This window comes from Gopherus evgoodei, chromosome 13 (genome assembly GCF_007399415.2).
Source record: "Gopherus evgoodei ecotype Sinaloan lineage chromosome 13, rGopEvg1_v1.p, whole genome shotgun sequence".
NCBI classification, from domain to species: domain Eukaryota; kingdom Metazoa; phylum Chordata; order Testudines; family Testudinidae; genus Gopherus; species Gopherus evgoodei.
Window position 1 is genome coordinate 22,819,321 of NC_044334.1, and position 20,852 is coordinate 22,840,172.

Here is a 20,852-nt window from a genome sequence, read left to right on the forward strand (position 1 = left end):
GCTCACAGGGTACAACTGTATCTAACTGTTACCAGACAAAGATGAGATTTTGATGGCTCAGTTTTCTTTTTGAACCCAGCACTTAAACACTGGGCTTTTTGTTTCAGGATCTGTCTCCTTACCTACCCAGTGTGACCCCTGGACTAAAAACCTCTCTATTGGACCCCGTGCCTGAGGTAAGTCTTGGTAAAACTACAGTTCTACTCAAGTGTGAAGAGTCTTTCTGCCTGATAAATTAGGATTAATCCTAATCTTTCCACAAACTAGTTTGTGGTTAGAATAGTGAGAGAAGCTGTGAAAAGTGATCAGGGAGGGGAATTAAGACCTCCATATCGCTCTGTCTTGATGACTTTCATTATTACTGGATATTTTGCAACTCTGCACTTTTCTCTCTTGCCGGTTAGGTGCGTACAGTATCTGCGAAGGCATTAGGAGCCATGGTGAAGGGCATGGGGGAGTCGTGCTTTGAGGATTTGCTGCCATGGCTGATGGAGACGCTGACATATGAGCAGAGTTCAGTGGATCGATCTGGTGCAGCGCAAGGTAAGTATAACAGGAGCTGAGCAATGGTGTTGGGAGTTCCTTAGCTTGGACGAAATAGTAGTGTTTGCGTGTGTCGTCATTGTATGTATACCAGTTCTGAAATCAAGTGTTGTTTTTCAGGTCTGGCTGAAGTCATGGCAGGGTTGGGGGTAGAAAAGCTGGAGAAACTTATGCCAGAAATTGTAGCGACAGCCAGCAAAGTGGACATCGCACCCCATGTCCGGGATGGTTATATCATGATGTTCAACTACCTGCCCATCACCTTTGGAGACAAGTTCACCCCCTATGTTGGGCCAATCATACCATGCATCCTTAAGGTAGGAAACAGATGACAGGAAATTCATGTCATAGGAAAGGAAAGTTCTCAGGTATTTCTAAATGCCTAATAAAGTAATTGATATTTGCATGGCATTTTCCATAGCGGATTCTATTCCTTGCTCTTTCAAGGTCCTTGGTAGCATTGTTTGCTGGGTTTTACGTGTGGCTCTTAGTAAATCCTTGACTTTGGAGATTGTGGGAAACGGGAAGAGGTCTCCACTGGGCATTCACTGCTCTGTAACGCATTCTTTTAATGGATGAAGGGGAGGAATGCACTGTCTCACTGTGTGGAAATCAAGTGCCATCTGTTTGGTGTTTTCCTCCACTTTGAAAACCACACTTTATTGTGATTTGTTTCTTGGTCTAGGCTCTGGCAGATGAGAATGAATTTGTGCGAGACACTGCCCTTCGTGCTGGACAGAGAATCATCAGCATGTATGCAGAAACTGCAATTGCTCTTCTCCTGCCTCAGCTTGAGCAAGGCCTCTTTGATGACCTTTGGAGAATAAGGTAGGGAATAAGTTTTTAACCCTGCAGTAAACATCCTTCCATCAGTGGAAGATTGGGTGGCTTTAGAGCCTCTCAGTGTTGCTCTTCATGGAAGTGTAGGAGCTGATTTGAAACAAGAGGCTCTCCCTTCTCCATGTGGACTAAGTGTGGTGTCTTTGTAGTAGTACTCTCTGACTCAGAATATGGAGTGGAATATGGAACATGCAGTTTCTCCCAGGTGATAGTGCAAAACACTCCTACTGGATCACTTAGCCAAGTTACAATTTTAAAATGCTTTTCCACAGCAGTTTCTCTGGTAATATTTAGCACTCACATACGCATACTGCATTTCTTTTTTCAAAGTGCTGTCTCAACAAGCATTCCCCCTCATGTGGAAACATGAAGTGGAAAGAACCCTGGTCATAGCCAATAATGATGTCTAAAAATTAGTTCTGTAAAATGGCTACTGATAAGTGCAGTCATATGGCATCCCAAGTGTGTATTCATATCAACACAGAAGCCAGTGGACATAGACAGTGTGCAGATGATTTTACCCACAGGCTCTTTTGCTCCTCTTTATAGTTCAGGTCACGGCTTATTTGCCATTTTGCTGCCCTAATACAGAGGCTCTCTAATCTCTGTTTTAGTTTGGATTCTCTCCATCCCATCATCTTTATAGTGCTCTTTCTCACTCAGATTGACAGTTCACATTGACCTGGTTCTGTGCCTCACCATTTGCTCCCACGGTAAAGTCTAGGATAACAGTCAGTTCGGACAGGTACCCCTTGTTTTCTTTTTCTCTGCATGTAACACCGATCTTACTCCCTTTGTCAGGTTTAGCTCAGTTCAGCTCCTTGGGGATCTTCTGTTCCATATCTCAGGAGTCACTGGAAAAATGACAACAGAAACTGCCTCAGAGGATGACAACTTTGGAACAGCCCAGTCAAACAAGGTAAATGCTGTTGTCTGTTGCTGTGTTCCCATTTGTGAGGAGAACCTATGGGGTGACCTTTATGATGGCAGTATCTCTTCTAAGTTCCATGTGGTGAAAAGTGCAGCGTTGGCTTCACTAGTTTCCTTTTATTTATTTCAGGCCATTATTAGTGCTCTTGGTGTGGAACGACGGAACAGAGTTCTGGCAGGTCTGTACATGGGCCGATCAGACACCCAGCTCGTAGTTCGTCAGGCATCCTTGCACGTCTGGAAAATTGTGGTCTCAAACACACCTCGCACACTGCGTGAAATTTTGCCAACCCTCTTTAGTCTTCTGTTGGGGTTCTTGGCCAGTACTTGTGCAGACAAGAGAACGGTAAGGGTTCTGCACGGGTGGTACTCTGTTAACAAAGGTTACTCTGTTCATAACTGGTGTTTGATGAATGTGGTTACTCTTTATATAAGCCGCCCCAAAGCTGCCACTAACCTAATCTTATTAAACACACGTGTGTCTTCTCTACACAATCCCTGTTTATTCAGAGCAGCTACAGTGAAATAAACATTTTTTTAAACCTCCCTTTTCATAACTGTGTACCCATCTCCACTGATCATTAACTCTGCTATGAACACTTGCTTATGGATAAAATATGGCTTATAAGAGTACAACAAACAGATTTTAAAAAAAAATCACCTCAGCCATTAAGTTTCATGCGACTAAGAAATGTAAGTGTTGGGTTTCAGATGTTTGTACTGTTAAAAGTTTAAAAGGAAGTGAAAATATGCACATGGTTATACTGTCTAGAGTGGCAGTATGGACTGTATTTAATGAATGTATACGTAGCATGTATGCCGTATCTTGATGCCGTCTGTATTCATCTGAAACACTCTGATGGACTGAGGTACATAATGCTAACTGCCTTAGATCTCTTACTAGTTAGAATGGAATGTTCCAGTTCAGTTGGGGTTGACACGTTCTAACTAGTTGCTTGTGATAACTGTTCGGAGTGACCCTGTTGTATGATTGTTGGGGACAGGTTGCAGCACGGACGCTGGGGGATCTTGTTCGAAAGTTGGGAGAGAAGATCCTTCCAGAAATCATCCCTATCCTGGAAGAGGGTTTGAAGTCAGAGAAGAGTGATGAAAGGCAAGGTGTCTGCATTGGTTTGAGTGAGATCATGAAGTCTACTAGCAGGGATGCAGTAAGTTAAATTCCAGAGGGGAAATTTAAAACTTCTTAGCCCATGTGATATTATAAAATACGTGCCTTGCAGTTAAAAGATGAAAATGCAGAAAACTTGCTTTATGAACTGCCATAAAAGGAACTGAATTTCAGGACTTGTAACTAGCTGGAACTGCTGTCCAGATAAAATTTTGTCTGTGTGTGTGTGTATTTGTCTGCAACTGGCAGTCTTAAAACAGCGCAATGTCTTCAGGTTATGAGGCATAAGAGTTGAAAACTTTTTAAATTAATCTCTCTTATTGTGGATGTTATAGATTTTCACACAAATTAATCCGTCTAAATTTTCCATTAATTAATTTCAAGTAAAGAGAATTTTTTTTTCTGTTGTGTAAGTCCTGACTTCCCAGCTGCTGTGTTCAGGTGTGGCTATGTTCCAGCTGCCATGGACTGATGTCCTGTAATTGTATCTGTATATCTCATAGGTGCTGTTCTTCTCAGAGTCCCTAGTTCCTACAGTGAGAAAAGCTCTGTGCGATCCTCTGGAAGAAGTCCGAGAGGCTGCAGCCAAAACATTTGAACAGCTGCACTCAACAATCGGATACCAGGCTCTCGAAGACATCCTGCCATTTTTGTTGAAGCAGCTGGTAAGCGTTTCAGACGTGACCCAACACCCTTTTAAAAAATCTTACTGTAGGACAAGTCTTGAGATTCTCGATACAGGCTGAAGGAGGAGTTGGTCTGTAATGCTAGTCTTTAGGGGAGGGTCACAAGTCTAATGATTTCATTTCTTCCCTGGATTCATCTCCTCTGCAAGAGGTGAAGGGAATGGTCTCGTAGCTAACGTACAGGACTAAGAGTTGGAACATCTGGGTAATCTGGCTCTGCTACATGTCTCCACTGTCCTTTGGGAAGTCGCTTAATCTGTGTGCCTCACTATGGAGATTCTTCCCAACCTGGTAGGGAGGCTTGATTCAGTGTGTGAAAAAGGCTTTGAGAGCCCCAGGTAGAAGGACTTATATAGGTGCTGGTTGTATGATTATCCCAAAATTCACACTTGAAACAAGGTCTGGGTTGCTGTGGCAGAGACAATCTTGTAGGTAAGGTGGCTAACTCCCTGTACTCCCTTTGTAGGACACTGAAGAGACATCTGACTTTGCTCTGGACGGTCTTAAGCAAGTTATGGCTGTTAAGAGCCGTGTGGTGCTGCCTTACTTGGTGCCAAAGGTATGTTTTGGAACAACTATTTGTAGAGTGTTTTATTTCCTCTTGCTTCAAATATTGTCTGCACTGATATTCAAAAATTGGGAGCAAAATTTCAAACTCTGCACAGATTACTTGCCAGAAGCACTCATTGTAATTTGGATTATGATATACCTATGTTTAAGAATTGTATTATGTGGGATGCCTTCTGAAAAATCTTTCTGGAGTAAAATACTATTGCTTCTCCTATTTCCTTTAGCTAATTTCTCCTCCTGTAAACACCAGAGTGCTAGCATTCCTCTCATCTGTGGCGGGCGATGCTCTGACACGGCATCTGGGTGTAATACTACCTGCTATGATGTCTGCACTGAAAGAGAAGCTGGGCACGGCTGATGAGCACCTGGTAAGTGGCGCAGTTCATTTTTTGGTAAGTAAGGAAGACTAGTATTTTAAGTTCAGTTATAAACAATGTTTCAGGGGTTTTAGATATATTGATGGTATGTTTTAGTTCAATCCATTAGCCCCTGGATGCAAGGATCTTTTTGCTGGTGGTATATCAGGAGTTGGGAAATTTAGACTACCTGAATCTAAATGTTCCCAATTAACGAGATCTGTTTGAGGCATTAGAAAACTGGGACATTAGATGAGAGACTAAAACTACATATATTTTCTTACAGTTCTTACTGTGAGTGTGGTTCTGTTTCTACACTGCTTCTTGTGATTTCAAAAATATATAATATGCAAAGTCCCCAAGCGTTGATTGTTTTTGTCTGTCTGTTTAGCCCCGTGTAACTAGAAATTAAAGTGATGGATTCATTGTCCATTCTTAGGCCTGGTCTACACTGGGGAGGGGGGAAATGATCTAAGTTACGCAACTTCAGCTACATGAATAATGTAGCTGAAATCAACATACTTAGACCTACTCACCGTGGTGTCTTCACTGCAGTGAGTCGACTGCTGCCGCTCCCCCGTTGACTCTGCCTGCGCCTCTCTCAGCGGTGGAGTACAGGAGTTGATGGGAGAGCGCTTGGGGATTGATTTATCACATCTAGACTAGATTGTAGTAGTAAACATGCCCTTAGATATCTGTTAGATGATCTTTGCCTCCTAGCCTAGAGATTCCATGGAACTATCTGAAGTGGTCCATAGCTGACAGTCCCTATGGTGACACAGACCATGGAACTGCTGTTAATATTAGTTACCAACCAATAAGAAATTGATGTGGGCTCTAGATGAATGACAAGAACAGAAGACCTGTAGGTGATGTGACTGATTTCCATGAACGGTAATTAATAATTGTACAGTTTATCCTGGAGGATAATGGTCTGTCAGGCAATAGCATTAAGTAAGGCCTTGAGACCTGTGACTTTTATTCTGGTTGAAAGTTAACATAAAGTTCATTCTGACTTTTTAGGAAATGGCTAACTGCCAGGCTGTAATCCTGTCTGTGGAAGATGATGTTGGGCAGAGAATTATCATTGAAGATCTATTAGAAGCCACTCGCAGCCCTGAGGTGGGAATGAGGCAGGCAGCAGCTGTCATTCTAAACATTTATTGCTCCAGATCAAAAGCAGACTGCACTGCGTATCTCAGGAACTTGGTCTCAGGCTTGATCAGACTTTTTAATGATACCAATCCTGTGGTTCTGAATGAAAGCTGGGATGCTCTCAATTCCATCACCAAGGTGAGATATGGGACAGGGTTGTTGCAGCAATACAGACTGGGAGGGAATGGACTTGGTCAAATACTGCTACAAGAAAACACTTGATTTTCACTGGAAATGAGGTCTTTGCAAAGATTGTGGTATTTTAAGGACTGCACTAGACTAGTAGTAGTATGGGTGAAATGCCAGACATTCAGAGAGATTGGGAATAAATAGCAGTGGCTTATCTCTTGGTAAACATGAGAGGAATCCAATAATTGTGGTGATTAATGCTGTTACACAGTCTTTGCCCTTTCTGTCACTCCTGCAGAAATTAGATGCTGGGAACCAGCTTGCCCTCATTGAGGATCTGCACAGGGATATTCGTATGGTAGGGAATGAGGCCAAAGGAGAACACGTGCCAGGATTCTGTATTCCAAAGAAGGTAAACGATAAGTGTGTAGTGTGGGGCTGGGATTTACCACAATAACACTGTTGTGTCTTTCCAGTAACCTGGTTAATGTGATTTTTGTAGCTATCAGAATATTGTATTACTGGGGTATTCCAAACTTTTAGGTGTAGAGACTTTTTCTTTAGGTTACTGCTGTTACTTTATACCCCAGTTTGGGTTTCTCTTGTAAATAAATATTTGACAACTCTATAATGCACATGAGACGTATTAGTTGTCTTTTTGGTGAAAGTGTGAAACTGGACTTCTTTGCCAAATCTTTCAGAATTAAAACTTACTAAGCAGCAAGCAGTTTAGTGAGGCATAACTGCGCAAAAGTACTTCTAAGGGAAATGAAGATCAGTAGGAAGTTGATAAGATATTTCCAAGCGTGCACTTCCAATGGGAAGTGTGGGGAAAGTAGGTTAGGTGTTGTCTGCATTCTTGGTTCTAGTTTTCTTGTTTGATTCCTGTGACAGGGAGTGACTTCTATTCTTCCGGTGCTGCGGGAGGGAGTTCTAACTGGTAACCCAGAGCAGAAAGAGGAAGCTGCAAAGGCCTTAGGACTAGTTATTAAACTGACCTCTGCTGAAGCCCTGAAACCCTCTGTCGTGAGCATTACTGGACCACTTATTCGGATCTTGGGAGATCGTTTCAGTTGGAATGTCAAGGTGGCTTTGCTTGAAACATTAAGCCTTCTGTTGGCCAAGGTAAGATTCCAAATCACTGGTAAACTTCTTAGTTTTCTCTTTTTGTCAAGTCTGAACTCCCCAGATCTGTTAACCTTCTCTGCGTAACCAAGTTGCACTGGGCTTTTGTGTACCGTGTTTAGTTACAAAGAATACTCATGTCATGGGTGTGAAACCTTCAGTGCTTACTTCTCTGCTTGCGGACAACTGAATTCAGTCCTTGCATGGTTTTCCCATTTTTCAGTTGTGTGTTGGGGAGATTCTTTATCTGGATGGGCAAGTGCTGATTTTATCATTATATCTAAGTACTGTTAGAAGACACCACACTTTTTCATATCTTTCCTTTCTAGTTTTTGTTTCACATTTGAGTATATGTGATTCCCACCCACCACCTAAATCTCTGCCTGTACAGGTTGGGATTGCCCTGAAACCATTCCTGCCTCAGCTACAGACCACCTTCACCAAAGCGCTGCAAGATTCAAACCGTGCTGTCCGCCTTAAGGCTGCTGATGCGCTTGGTAAATTGATTGCCATCCATAGTAAAGTGGATCCTCTTTTTACTGAGCTGTTGAATGGAATCCGTTCCACTGGGGATTCTAGCATCAGGTAAGCTGTGGAAAATGAGCAGGGCATGAACTACTTGGCAGTAGTGGGAAGAAAGGCAAGTTTAGCTTTTTTAAAACAATTAACATCAGAAATTAGTTGACTGAAGAGCAGAAGCCAAGGTTATATAAATGCTATGAAAGACTCCAATAGTTTGTTTCCTAGTTAGCATTTGTTTCAGTCCATATGGACTTGGTATTTTTTCCTAGTTCCAAGAATAAGTCCACCTACCAGTAAAATATCCAGCTCCCTAAGAAATGAGCCTCCTACTGGAGAAGGTTTTCCCTCTTTGTGAATGGTCAAAGACTCTTCCCAGCAGTAAGAATGACAATCAGATGTGAACCAATGCAGGCATTTGTTGGTGCTGATGGTTTCCTGCCATTAGAGACGCTCCATAGCCTTCAAATATAGGCACACCCACCTTTGTGCTAATCATTGTGTATGTGAATCTATTGTTGGCAGCCAACTCTTCGTAATTCGTTGACATTCTGTTTGGGGAAAACTGCAGTCTTTAATTGTAACTTGTGGTTGTTCACTCCAGAGACACCATGCTGCAAGCTCTGCGATTTGTAACACAAGGAGCTGGTGCTAAAGTGGACGCAACCATTAGGAAGACCATCGCCACAGTGCTTCTAGGAATGCTGGGACATGATGAGGTATTGCTGCAAAGGGCCTGTGGGGGATATCTTATGCACACTGTTTGTTTTTAAATTTAAACTCTGAGCTTTCTAACAGAATTGTTTCCTAAAATAACTTCCTGGAGGAGTTACTAATAATACACTGGAAAGAGAGCTAGTATAAAAGCAGGCTGAAGCTATGCATTGATCACTAAACTGAATTTAATCTGTAAAACTGAAATCACTTCAACACCTTACAGTGTGTTGATTGAGAAGCAAATTTTATCTAAGAATAAAATACTTCCCTGGTCAATCTATTGTAACTCTTAAATTTTGTGAAATTAGTGTTTCCTTGGCTTCTTTGTGTGTTTGACCTTCCATTCCTCCTCAACATATTTGTTGAGGCAGCTAAAAACTATTCGCTTACCATCAGCCGAAAGTAGGAAGTATACCAGCTGCCCTGTAAAAGCATATGTGAAGTCCTAACATTTCAGTCAGTATAGATAACCTCAATGTGGTAATACATTTCCCTTTTTCTTTTCTTTTCTTTTTTTTTTGGAGGGGTTACATTCTCCCTGACAAAGAAATTATCCAGTTTTAAAGAGGCATGTTCTGCATATGTCAGTTTGCCACACTGACTCTGGAACCAACATAGTGTTGCACCCAAGATCAAAATTCACATTCTGTCGTGACTGCCCCCTTATTCTACATCTGTAAAACACAGGTTGCTGGCATGTCAGAGATGGAAAAATTCTCACTGCAATGTAAATATCATAGACTATCAGGGTTGGAAGGGACCTCAGGAGGTCATCTAGTCCAATCCCCTGCTCAAAGCAGGACCAATCCATTCAATGTGTGGAGAACTGCAATGGCGAGATCATCATTTTGGCAAGCTAAAGTAACAACTGGTGCTAAAAGTTTTGAAGCAGGCCATCTTCACTAGCAAGAGGGTATTTTGCAGGCGGACAGCAGGCACCACTTCTTCATTTCCCAGCCTGTAAATCAAGAATTTGACCTTTCCATGTCCACAAAAGGCCCTCTTAAATCACAAAGGTGAAAGCAAATGTGTTTTCCATGTGTATAACTCAATGCTTACGTCAAGTCAGTACTGTAGTGCTATACTCTGCCCTGAGCTGGCCATTTTGGCTGTGAGCTTTATTTTGAATTCTACTGCAGTATACAGGAAAACTTAGAGTTGACTGAAATCAACAAATGTGGGGAGCTGGTTGTGAAATCTTCATTTTCCTTTGTGTTTTTGTTTCAGAGCTTCTTTTGTCACTTGGCCTTCTCAATGGAAATTGTCTCTGTGTATCAAACTCTTCTAATTTTTGCCTCTCTCCCCCTCCTTTCCTTTTTAGGATGCTACCCGCATGGCATCAGCTGGCTGTCTAGCAGAGCTGTGTGCATTTCTGTCAGAAGAGGAGCTCAGCACCGTTCTGCAGCAACACTTACTGGGTATGTCTAGCAGAGAGTTATAAATGTGTTCTGAAATAAACAGGACATTTTATTAATTATGAAATCTTCAACTGTGGAGAAGACCCTGAGAACTATAGAATAGCACTTTCAGCCACTGGTCCCAGAGGCTTTCCTGACTTGTGTTCTAGATTCTTAATGTTGAGCCTCTATTCTAGGGCCTCTATTGCACATTCTTCTGATGCAGCAGACCAAAAAGGTTAGAAACCTGTGTATTGTGAACATAGGTTTTTATGGAAAGTTTTGAAACAGCCGCCATTTTTTGTGTCGTTGGCTGTAACACTGAAAGATCATGGACTACTAATGCCATAAGACTTCTAACTGCTCTTGGCAAATTAACTCCATTGTCCTGGTTTCTGGAAAAAAAATGTTAATTCTCCAGGAACGGTTAGTGGTTTGGGGGCGTTACTATAGCATTCCACTCTGTGGAGTTAAAATGGGAATCTAGTGATTGGTTGCTATGAATCTATGAGTTGCTGGCAAATGTGTTTATTTCATTGAAGAGACGTAGCTTCACTCATGATGACAAGATCCTTCACATTTTTAAATTGTTACGTGTCAGAGAATAATACTTGATTGAGATTGTCAGAGGCAATGGGGTGAGCATGGGGCTGGGAACCAGGAACTGCTAAATTTAATCCCAGCTATGCCACAGACTCATTTTGTAGCCTTAAAATAAATAATTTCTTTGTTCGTTCCCCTAGCTGCAAAATGGGTGTCACATGATAGAGGTGTTGGGTTTAATGTTAGTTTGCATCCAGCTCTCAAAGCAAGGCAATACTGAAGTGTTTGTTTGTTTTTATGAAGACAGACAGAGATGAACATCACCCTGACAAAACTCATTTATATCAGGTATACTCGGTAGCAAGGCTCAATATTGCTCTCTCCCTCTTGCAGCGGATGTCTCTGGGATTGATTGGATGGTGAGGCATGGACAGAGCCTTGCACTGTCTGTGGCTATAAAGGTAGCTCCCAGCAGACTGTGTGCCCCCAAATACTATAACAGCGTTCAGGAGAGGATCCTGAGCAACGCCACAGCAGACAGGGTAAGCACTATCTGAAGGCCATCCAGAGCATTTCCCAAGAGCTCTGTCTGTTGCACTGTAAACAGTTTAAAGCTTTGCAGACTCACAGTGCTACCCAGTAAAACTGGGACAACCCTGAAGCACACTCCTGAAGAATGTACCATGAACAGAGAGACAGTTCTGCACTTGAGCTCTGTGATTATTCTGACTCTCATCTGATTTCCGCTGTGTGTGTGTGTGTGTGTGTGTGTGTGTGTGAGAGTGAGTGAGAGAGAGAGAGAGAGAGAGAGAGAGAGAGAGAGAAAGCGTTCCTGATTGTTTAAATTCTGCAGTTTGTTTATGTGCTGAGCCCAGAGCATGTTTGGAAAGTACTTCGAATACAAGCTCATTCCTCTTTCCACTGAACGAACTTTAGTGAAAGTTTTTTACATTGCTGAAACAGTTTTCAGCATGAACACACCACTGTCTGATTCTCCTATGATAAAAGTGCTCAAGTTAGGGCTAGCGTTACTGCTTTTCTACTGACCTACTGTGTGACCTTGGGCAAGTCATTTGACATCTCTGTGCCTCTGTTTCCCCTTTTTCGTTTATCTGTCTTGTCTGTTAGATTGTAACCTTGTCAAGGCAGGGACCCTCTCTTACTCTGTGCATGTACAGTACCTGGCACACTGAGGCCTCTACATACTACTGTAATAATTACAATAACAACAAAAGTGCCCTGGTTCTCTTTGTGCTGCAGATCCCCATTGCGGCTAGTGGTATCAGAGGAATGGGCTTTCTTATGAAATACCACATAGAAACAGAAGGAGGAAATCTGCCTCCCAAACTCGCCAGCCTCTTTATTAAGGTGAGCCCAGGAATGTGCCATTTAAGTTTTGTGCTACCTGAACTACTCTACAATGACCTTTACCAACGGAATGTGGCCTGTATTTGGGTAAGCTGCAAAGGGTCATTGGCCAGTTGATGGCTTGGTCAATAAAATCTTAGTACTAGTTGTAACAGAAAGTGAAAGCAGTAAACTTGGACATCTTGTATTTTGAATCTATGAACCCTGGGGTGCTTGAGCATCTAGATTTGTCTGCAACAAAGTACAAACAAATTTTTTTTTGATATTTTTAGTTTTTAGAAGCCTTTGTATGTTCAGGTACAGTTAACATCACAAAAAAGAAAGAGACTTTACATTCAAACCTTAGCCTACCTGGTTAGGCTTTTACTAGTGCAGATAGATAGCAGGTACATAATATACATGTTGCAATAACAGTGGCTTATAAAGGAGTAAGTAAAAAAAAAATTGAGCTTTTATAATTTTTTGCTGCTTCTTGCTGTATGAGGAAGACTTGAAAGTGCTCCCCCCTTTAAATATTTCTGCCTTTTTTTTTTTTTTTAAACCTTGAAAATATTCAGAATGTCAATTCTCTCCTTTCCTGGTTTTGCTGCAGCACTTCCCATGTTTTGCAGCTCTCGCCTAATTCTTATTAGAGAGGCTGGGATGCTAACTAAGATATATTTTCTCTGCAATGTTAGTCACTGAAGTTAAATAAATACTAACAAAAAAACTCAAGCAAACCGGAGTTTTAAAAAGTCTAAAAATCCCTTTCACTCTGTTACTCTGGTTTCAGTTTCTTAACGTGTCACCTTTTTAGCAGGATAAACAGGAGCTGACTTTCTAATGTGAAAACCAAGTAGAAGCCCTCTTGCCCCTTTTTCATTGGGAAAAAAAACCTCTCAGGACTTCTTCATACAACATAAAGAAGCAAAAAATGAAAAAAAGACACAAGGCCAATTGTTTTCTTTGCCAGTCACCTTTAATTGGCAATAAAAGCATTTACTTTTGTTTTCAGGGTTTATTTTTTTCTTTTAATTTAAAAACATTGAAGCACATGATTAGGGCCCTACCAATTGCCCGGTCTATTTTGGTCAATTTCATGGTCATAGAATATTAAAAATCATAAGTTTCATGATTTCATAGAATCATAGACTATCAGGGCTGGAGGGGACCTTAGGAGATCATCTAGTCCAATCCCCCGCTGAAAGCAGGACCAATCCCCAGACAGATTTTTGCCCCAGATCCCTAAATGACCACCTCAAGGATTGAACTCACAACCCTGGGTTTAGCAGGCCAATGCTCAAACCACTGAGCTATCCAATCACCCTATTTAAATCTGAAATTTCATGGTGTTGTAATTGTAGTGGTCCTGATCCAAGAAAGAGTTGTCAGGGGGTTGCAAGGTTATTGTAGTAGGGTTGCTGTACTATTACCCTTACTTCTGCACTGCTGCTGGCAGGGCACCACCTTCAGAGCTGGACGCCCGGCCAACAGCCACTGCTCTCCGGCCACCCAGCCCTGACGGCAGCGCAGAAGTAAGGGTGGTAATACCACAACCCACCTAAAATAACCTTGTGACACTCCCCCCTGCAACTCTTTTGGGTCGGGACCCCCAATTTGAGCAATGCTGGTCTCTCCTGTGAAATCTGTATAGTATAGGGTAAAAGCACACAAGACCAGATTTCTCAGGGGAAGACCAGATTTCACGGTCCATGACATGTTTTTCATGGCCGTGAATTTGGTAGGACCCTACACATGGTACAGAGCAAAGTGGCTTCAAAGCACCTCCTGTTATGTGAAAGCATATCAGAAAGTACTAGACATCCAACATTTGTAGCCCTTACATTTAATTTGTATGACATATTACAGTGTACCATGGCATAAATGTGCTGTTAATACACATGAATATTGTGATAAAAGCAGTGTGGTGCACAGTAAATCATAAATGGGTTAAGGTTAAAAAGAACAGAAGGGCCAAGTTCATATTAAAGGTTGTAAAACTCATTAAAAAAAGGCAAAGGTGTCCCATAGCCACTGCTCTGACATGTCAGGTTTCAGCCTGTCCCAGACTTTTATTGGAAAATGAAAATGACCAAAAAGAGGACATTTAATGGAAACAGTAAAACTCTCAACTGTTGCTGTGCTAGTGGTCATTGTTGTTTCCTGAAATAGCTGCAGGGAAACCATGTGACCTGCAGACAACGGCAAGCTGCAAAGCTTTTCTTTTAAAAAGGTGTATTATTGTCAAGTTACAATCCTGACTTATTCTCATTTAACAGTTTGCTTAAACTAGTTGATAGAAATATACTGTGGTGAGAATGAGGAGCATCTGCAGTTCTATCAGTGCTTGTATTCTTTAGTTTAGTGTCCCTATCAAAAAGGTAAATTAGCACTCTGAAAATTTGCCTGTGCTGTATCTGAAATTAAGGATGTCTTTGTGTCTCATTCAGTGTCTCCAGAATCCATCCAGTGACATCAAGTTAATTGCAGAAAAGATGATCTGGTGGGCAAATAAAAACCACCTCCCCTCTATGGATCCGCAGACAATTAAACCAATTCTCAAAGCACTTCTGGACAATACAAAAGACAAAAATACCAGTGTGAGGGCCTGCAGTGACCAAGCCATAGTTAACCTCCTGAAGATGAGAGAGGGCGAAGAAGTGCTTCAGGTATGAACAAGAAATCCTTTGCTACCTAGTGGAAGGCCATATCATGTTGTCTTGCATACGAGTAACCTTAAATATTGTTGTGGGTGGAGCCTTTTATCTTTGAATATATAAGTGAGTATCTTGCAGTATAAAATATTACAAATGATGGGGTCAGGGGGACGGAATGGGGGCTGTTTTGTGGGTTAGCATCTAATTCTTCATCCTAGATCAATATTCTCATACAAACGTCCGTATTTCTCCACTTGGCTATCTTGGGTATACATGGTTACAATGCAGTAATATGTATTACTAAAATGCATCAAACTAACTCCCCCTCTGTAGCCAACAATTAATAGCCATATCTGCGGAACGCTATGAGCCTCTGCCATGCTGTTACTTATAATAAGGGTCCTCAGTGTATGAACATATTTCTGTAGTAGTTGCACTATGGGCTGTTGTAGGGTGGATAAAATACTCCTTTGCATGTCGATGTCCAGAATTCTTTTCCACCTCTAAGCTATTTTTATTTTGTGCTTATGTCTGAATTTGTGGAACCAGCTGAAATGCTTTGATGTGCTTGTAAGAGTGTAAGAATTTTCCTTTGTGTGTTTTTCTTGTTTAAAATTCATAGACTTTAAGGCCAGAAGAGATCATCATCATAATTTAGTCCAGTGGTCCCCAAACTTTTGAGGGTCACCCTCCCACACACACACACACACACACACACACATCGAGAGGCCAGGAGCTGGGCCACAGCTGGGGGCAGGGAGTGGGGGGATGCAGACAGGTAAGAGGATTGAGGCTGGGGCTGGAGCGGAGCTGTGGCCGAGACTGGGGGCTGGTGTGGGGCCAGGAATGGAGCCATAGCTGGGGGTGGGACCAGAGCAGAGCTGAGGGTGAGGAGTGGCTAGGTGGTGCTCCCTCCCCGCCCCAGGCCCTGTCAGGCCCCCTGGACGGTCGTCCATGCTCCGCTAGGGGAGGCATGCCCCACACTTTGAGGACCTCTAATCTAGTCTGAACTCCTGCACATCACAGGCCACAGAACCTCACCCACCCACTCCTGTAATAGACCCCCATAATCTCTGGCTGAGTTACTGAAGTTCTCAAATGTTGATTTAAAGATTTCAAGTTACAGAGAATCCACCATTTACTCTAATTCAAACCAGCCAGTGACCTGTGTCCAATGCTGCAGAGGAAGGCGAAAAACACCTAGAGTCTCTGCCAGTATGACCTGGGAGAAAATTCCTTCCTGACCCCAAATATGATGATCGGAGCATATGGGCGAAAGACACCTGGGAAACAATTGTCTGTAGTAACTCAGAGCCCTCCCCATCTAGCATCCCATCTCTGGCAATTGAGGAATTTGCTTCTAGCAGTCACAGATGGACCGGACCATGTACCATTGTAGACACTTTCATCATACCATCCCCTCCATAAACTTACCAAGCTCAGTCTTGAAACAAATTAGAGTTTTTTGGTCCCTTTGATCATAGATTATTTGTGTTGGAAGGAACCTCAGGAGATCATCTAGTCCAACCTCCTGCTCAAAGCAGGGCCAATCCCCAAATGGCCCCCCTCAGGGATTGAACTCACAACCCTGGGTTTAGCAGGCCAATGCTCAAACCACTGAGCGATCCCTTCTCGCCTTGGAAGGCTGTTCCAAAACTTCACTCCTCTGATGGTTAGAAACTTGGTCTGATTTCTAGCCTAAATTGTTGGTTGCCAGTTTATATCCATTTGTTCTTGCATCAACATTGGCACTTAACTTAAATAACTCCTCTACCTCCCTGGTGTTTATCCCTCTGCTGTAGATATAGAGAGCCTCCCCTCAGCCTTCCTTTGGTTAAGCTAAACAGGCCCAGCTCCTTAAGTCTCCTCTTGTTAGCTAAGTTCTCCTTTCCTCTGATCTTACTAATAGCCCTTCTCTGCACCTGTTCTAGTTTGAATTCCTTGTAGGTGTAGGTGGAGGAATCTCAGACCTCCAAGTTAATCAGTTGCCCTGAAGAACTAGCTAATATTTGAGAACAAGACCAGGGTCAAAAGGACAAGCTATGTGGTCAAATCAAATGGGTCCTTGACCCTGATCTGGGAAGCTCATATGTAATTTATATATTAACAATCTATAACATGTTTACTAACAAAAAAACAAAACACCATGGATTCCAAGCCTGTGCATTAGCTCCTATTCACACGGGTCAAGAAAATCTTGTCCTTGACACAAACTGTTGCCACCTGATAGAATCAAAACAAAAAAGTGTAATAACTTTTAGTTTTATTTCAGTTTCTCTATTGTTTTCTCAACTGTCACATCATGTGCTATGGTTGCTGCTCTTGTTGTTCAACCCTTCTTTTCCCATCTTTCTTAAACATGGGAGAACAGAATTGCACATAGTATTTCAGATGAGGTCTCACCAGTACCTTTGTCCAATTATGATACTTCCTGGAAATACGTCTGATGCATCCTAGGACTGCATTAGCCTTTTTCATGGCTGCATCACATTGGCAGCACATAGTCATCCTTTGATCAACCAATACACTCAGGTCTTCCCCCTCCTCTGTCACTTCCAATGCATTCCAGTTTATAGCAAAAATTCTTGTTGTTGGCCCCTAAATGCATAACTTTGCACTATTAAATTTAATCCTATTTCTCATACTCCAGTTTTCAAAGTCATCCAAATCTTTGTATATAATATTCCAGTCATCCTCTGTATTGACAATACAGCCCAACGTTTTGTCATCTGCAAATTTGTTAGTAGACTCCCACTTTTTGTGCCAATGTCATTAATGAAAATGGGAAATAAGATTGGTCCCAAGACTGATCCCTGAGAATCTCCATTAGTAACCTCCCTCCAGTCTGACAATTCACCTTTCAGTATGACCCACTGTAGTCTTCTCTTTAACCAGTTCCTTACCTATCTTTTAATTATTTTTTAAACCCCATCTTCTCCAATTTAACTAATAATTTTTCATGTGGAACTGTATCAGATATCTTACTGAAATCCAGATAGATTAGATCTGTATTTCCTTTGTCTAGAAAAATGGTTATCTTATCAAAGAAAGAGATCAGGGTAGTCTGGCACGATCTACCTTTTGTAAAACCATGTTGTATTTTATCCCAATTTCCATGTACCTGTATGCCCTTAACTAGTTTCTCTTTCAAGATTTGTTCTAAGACCTTGCATACTATTGAGGTCAAATTAAGGGGCCTGTAGTTTCTCAGAGCACGTTTTTGTTCTTTCTTTAAATTACACAACATACAATTCCAAAGGACTTTGTGTCCAGTGGTATTCTCATCTGTTCCTATTAGACGTAACCAAAAGAATTTTTGGCAATGCTGAGTATTTCCAGAACAGGTTTTATTTAGTCTGTAACCCTGAATCTTGCTCTCCATACCAAGGATATTGTTAAATTCTGAACTCTAGTCCTAAAAATAAAAAAATTTAAAATGCACACCTGTTTAATTATAAAGAGGTAGAATCTTGAATGCAAGAAGCTAGACAGATCAGTTATGTATGAAAAGCAAGATTTTTATGTTTTACTCATAACTGAATTTTATTCATTAGATCTGTTTGGGAGAAGAATTTCAAGAGTTTTCTTCAATACAGCTGTAAATCTGGGTATAAATTTAGCCAGTGTTTCTCTTTATGTTCTGACACATACCCTGTAAGATACTGAATTTTTTAATGCTTTTTTTGGCATAGAGTAAAATAGATAAGAGCTAATTTAGCATTAGGAGTGAATGTTTTTATTGGTATTATCTTCTTCCTCTTTCCACAGTCTGTCTCCAAGATCCTAGATACTGCCAGTCTGGAGCTGCTGAATGAGAGCTGCAGGAGATCTCTGAAGAAGCTGGCCAGCCAGGCTGATTCTGTTGAACAGATCGATGACACTATATTGACGTGATATTTAAGATCCCGAAGAAAAGAAAACACTGAACCAACGGCTGCATCAGCATTTCAACTCAAAAAACAATGTTAAATGTTTTCATTTTTGAAAATATATTAATTCTGATGGGGGCTTATGAAAAGGGCTCCCAGAGAGTATTTTAATATCAAAAATATACCAGAATAGCCTTAATTAGACCTACATTCACTAAAAATTGAAAATTTGGTCCCCTTTTTGAAACTGAATGCGCAAGAGACAGGCATACCAGTCAGTATCAGTTAATTGTAGCTGATTGTGAGGTGTGTCTTGAGCATCCAGCCTGTGCGTGAAACCCGTTTCCTTCTCAGAAATGTGTAAAAACTCCAGGAAAGGAGCTAACACTGGTCTTTTCCACAGATCTTGTGCAGAGGAAATAGAAATCTGTGGAAGTTAAAACGTAATGTTTTTGTGTACTAACTTGCGGCTTGTGATGGTTCTGAAGACTGAAAATCCCTGTAAAACTATTATTTAAAATAGCCTTAGAAATTTCAAATGCAAAAGGGGGATTAAATGCAGATTGTTTGAAGATGGAACGTTTAATAAAGGCTTTGAATTTAATCCTGATGATGAAAGCTTTTCTTTCTACAAAAGTATATTGTCTGACTGTAGAGCTATCTTATGCCAGGTATATGGGGAAAGCTTTCCTATGATGTTTACTTTTTGATCCATTTTTTCAAGAGATATTTGGAGTACTCATTTTTGTGTGTACATAACTTAGCAATGAATGAAAGACCTTTCCAATGTTGAAACAAGCTGAGGGGCTTTCAGCCAAGGCAAGACTAACACAATAAAAAAAAAACCTGACAAGTATTGATTCCAACTCAATAACTACATTCCCCAACTCCCACAATTCTGTTGGTCAGTGGCATCTTGAACATACCATCTTCAGTTGCCCAACTGTTGAACATAACAGGCCTCCACTTTTGTGACCTCTAACACTTGGTACTGAATTAAGATCAATACTAGTCTTAACAAGATTGGGGTTTTTTGGGTAATTTTTCTGGTCATTGAGCTCTGTTGATCTCAGAGTTATTTATCTGGCAAGACCACTTCAAGGTTTTATAGTTCACCAATAATGTTGGCCCTATATACAGACAGACATCAGAAAGCTGTGGTAGCAGGAAGCTGAGGTATTTTTTTGAAGATAAAGTGAGATTTTTGTGTTCTCTAAGATAGTTAAACCATATCTATTTTATCAGATTAAAAAAATGGTGAAGCCTAAGAAATGCAGAGCACTAAGAATTTTTTTTTAAATATGAAAAGAGACTGCTTTGACTCCTCCTGGAGCCCAGTCAGGATGAAGGGAGAAGTGTGTTTAGTCCCATACATTGAAGTTATCCGAGCGTACAATCTGGAGTAATCCCATGGGGTTATTAATACTGATCTCCTGTAGCTGCCATGATGATGGGAGTAAGTAGGAAAGGGCTGGATGATCTGGACCATACCAATACTGAAAATCAGGAATTAAAACCAGATACTCAAATAGAAAGAAATATCCTCTAGGGTGGCCTTTTTGGAGGGTTGGGTTTTTCTGTTCAAGATTGTATTGCTTCAAAATCTGACAAAATGATCTTACCTTCCCCTCAAGTGTCCATAATATGAGATGTGTGCTATGTAATTTAATTATCTGACTCAGCTACGGTGACTTTGTTCTATATCATGTTTCTACTTTGTTTTGGTAAAAGTTGGTGAATAGTGTGTTTCTCGAATGAACAGAAATTAATGGACATGACTAAACATTAACATAGTCGTAAAAGGGTGAAATTCACCCTAGTGCTGTGAAGGGCCTAAGTGATAAGGTCTTTTGCAGGCTCACTGCTTTAGAGTGAATTTCACCCTGTTATGCAGAGTTGTATTTTGTTAGAAGATGTCATGCACTGAAACAGACTTAAAAAAGTTAATATCATCCAAAAGGTACAAAACAGCAGACAAACAGTGGATGTTCTGAAAGTGTACCTATATCATAGCAGAGAGGCAGAAAAGAGAGGAGAATGTAGCAGATTCCCTTAAGAAGGGTTGTTGGATCATTCAGTAATTGAGGGCACTGGTCCTACACACAAACCATGTCCTCTCCATGATTTATAAGTTAGTCTCCACTTGCAAAAACAACTAAAAGAAAATTATACTTACAATTTAAAAATTACTTTTGCCATGTGAGTAAAAGTTGGACATGGTCAATGAAGCTATGAATATTCTCATTAAGTTGTAGCTTGTAAATTAAGGGATACAATTTTTATTGGCTGAATTAAATATTAAATTTTAAAGCCACTACACATACTTTTCACCTTGTATGG

At 41.1% G+C, this 20,852-nt stretch overlaps 1 protein-coding gene across 1 annotated transcript in view; it reads left to right on the plus strand.

Annotated features, from left to right (window-relative positions):
• GCN1 (GCN1 activator of EIF2AK4) overlaps window positions 1-19,116 on the plus strand; it is a 61,150-nt gene extending 42,034 nt beyond the window's left edge. The window contains exons 39-58 of the mRNA XM_030582609.1: window positions 108-176; window positions 405-543; window positions 664-860; window positions 1,229-1,371; window positions 2,185-2,302; window positions 2,444-2,659; window positions 3,318-3,482; window positions 3,946-4,107; window positions 4,595-4,687; window positions 4,923-5,066; window positions 6,078-6,347; window positions 6,637-6,750; window positions 7,233-7,463; window positions 7,855-8,048; window positions 8,587-8,701; window positions 10,021-10,117; window positions 11,033-11,181; window positions 11,900-12,007; window positions 14,437-14,655; window positions 18,412-19,116. Of these exons, the coding sequence (XP_030438469.1) occupies window positions 108-176; window positions 405-543; window positions 664-860; window positions 1,229-1,371; window positions 2,185-2,302; window positions 2,444-2,659; window positions 3,318-3,482; window positions 3,946-4,107; window positions 4,595-4,687; window positions 4,923-5,066; window positions 6,078-6,347; window positions 6,637-6,750; window positions 7,233-7,463; window positions 7,855-8,048; window positions 8,587-8,701; window positions 10,021-10,117; window positions 11,033-11,181; window positions 11,900-12,007; window positions 14,437-14,655; window positions 18,412-18,537 (3,069 nt within the window). The 3' untranslated portion in view covers window positions 18,538-19,116. The remainder of the gene's footprint in view (window positions 1-107; window positions 177-404; window positions 544-663; window positions 861-1,228; window positions 1,372-2,184; window positions 2,303-2,443; window positions 2,660-3,317; window positions 3,483-3,945; window positions 4,108-4,594; window positions 4,688-4,922; window positions 5,067-6,077; window positions 6,348-6,636; window positions 6,751-7,232; window positions 7,464-7,854; window positions 8,049-8,586; window positions 8,702-10,020; window positions 10,118-11,032; window positions 11,182-11,899; window positions 12,008-14,436; window positions 14,656-18,411) is intronic.
• Window positions 19,117-20,852: the final 1,736 nt, after the last annotated feature.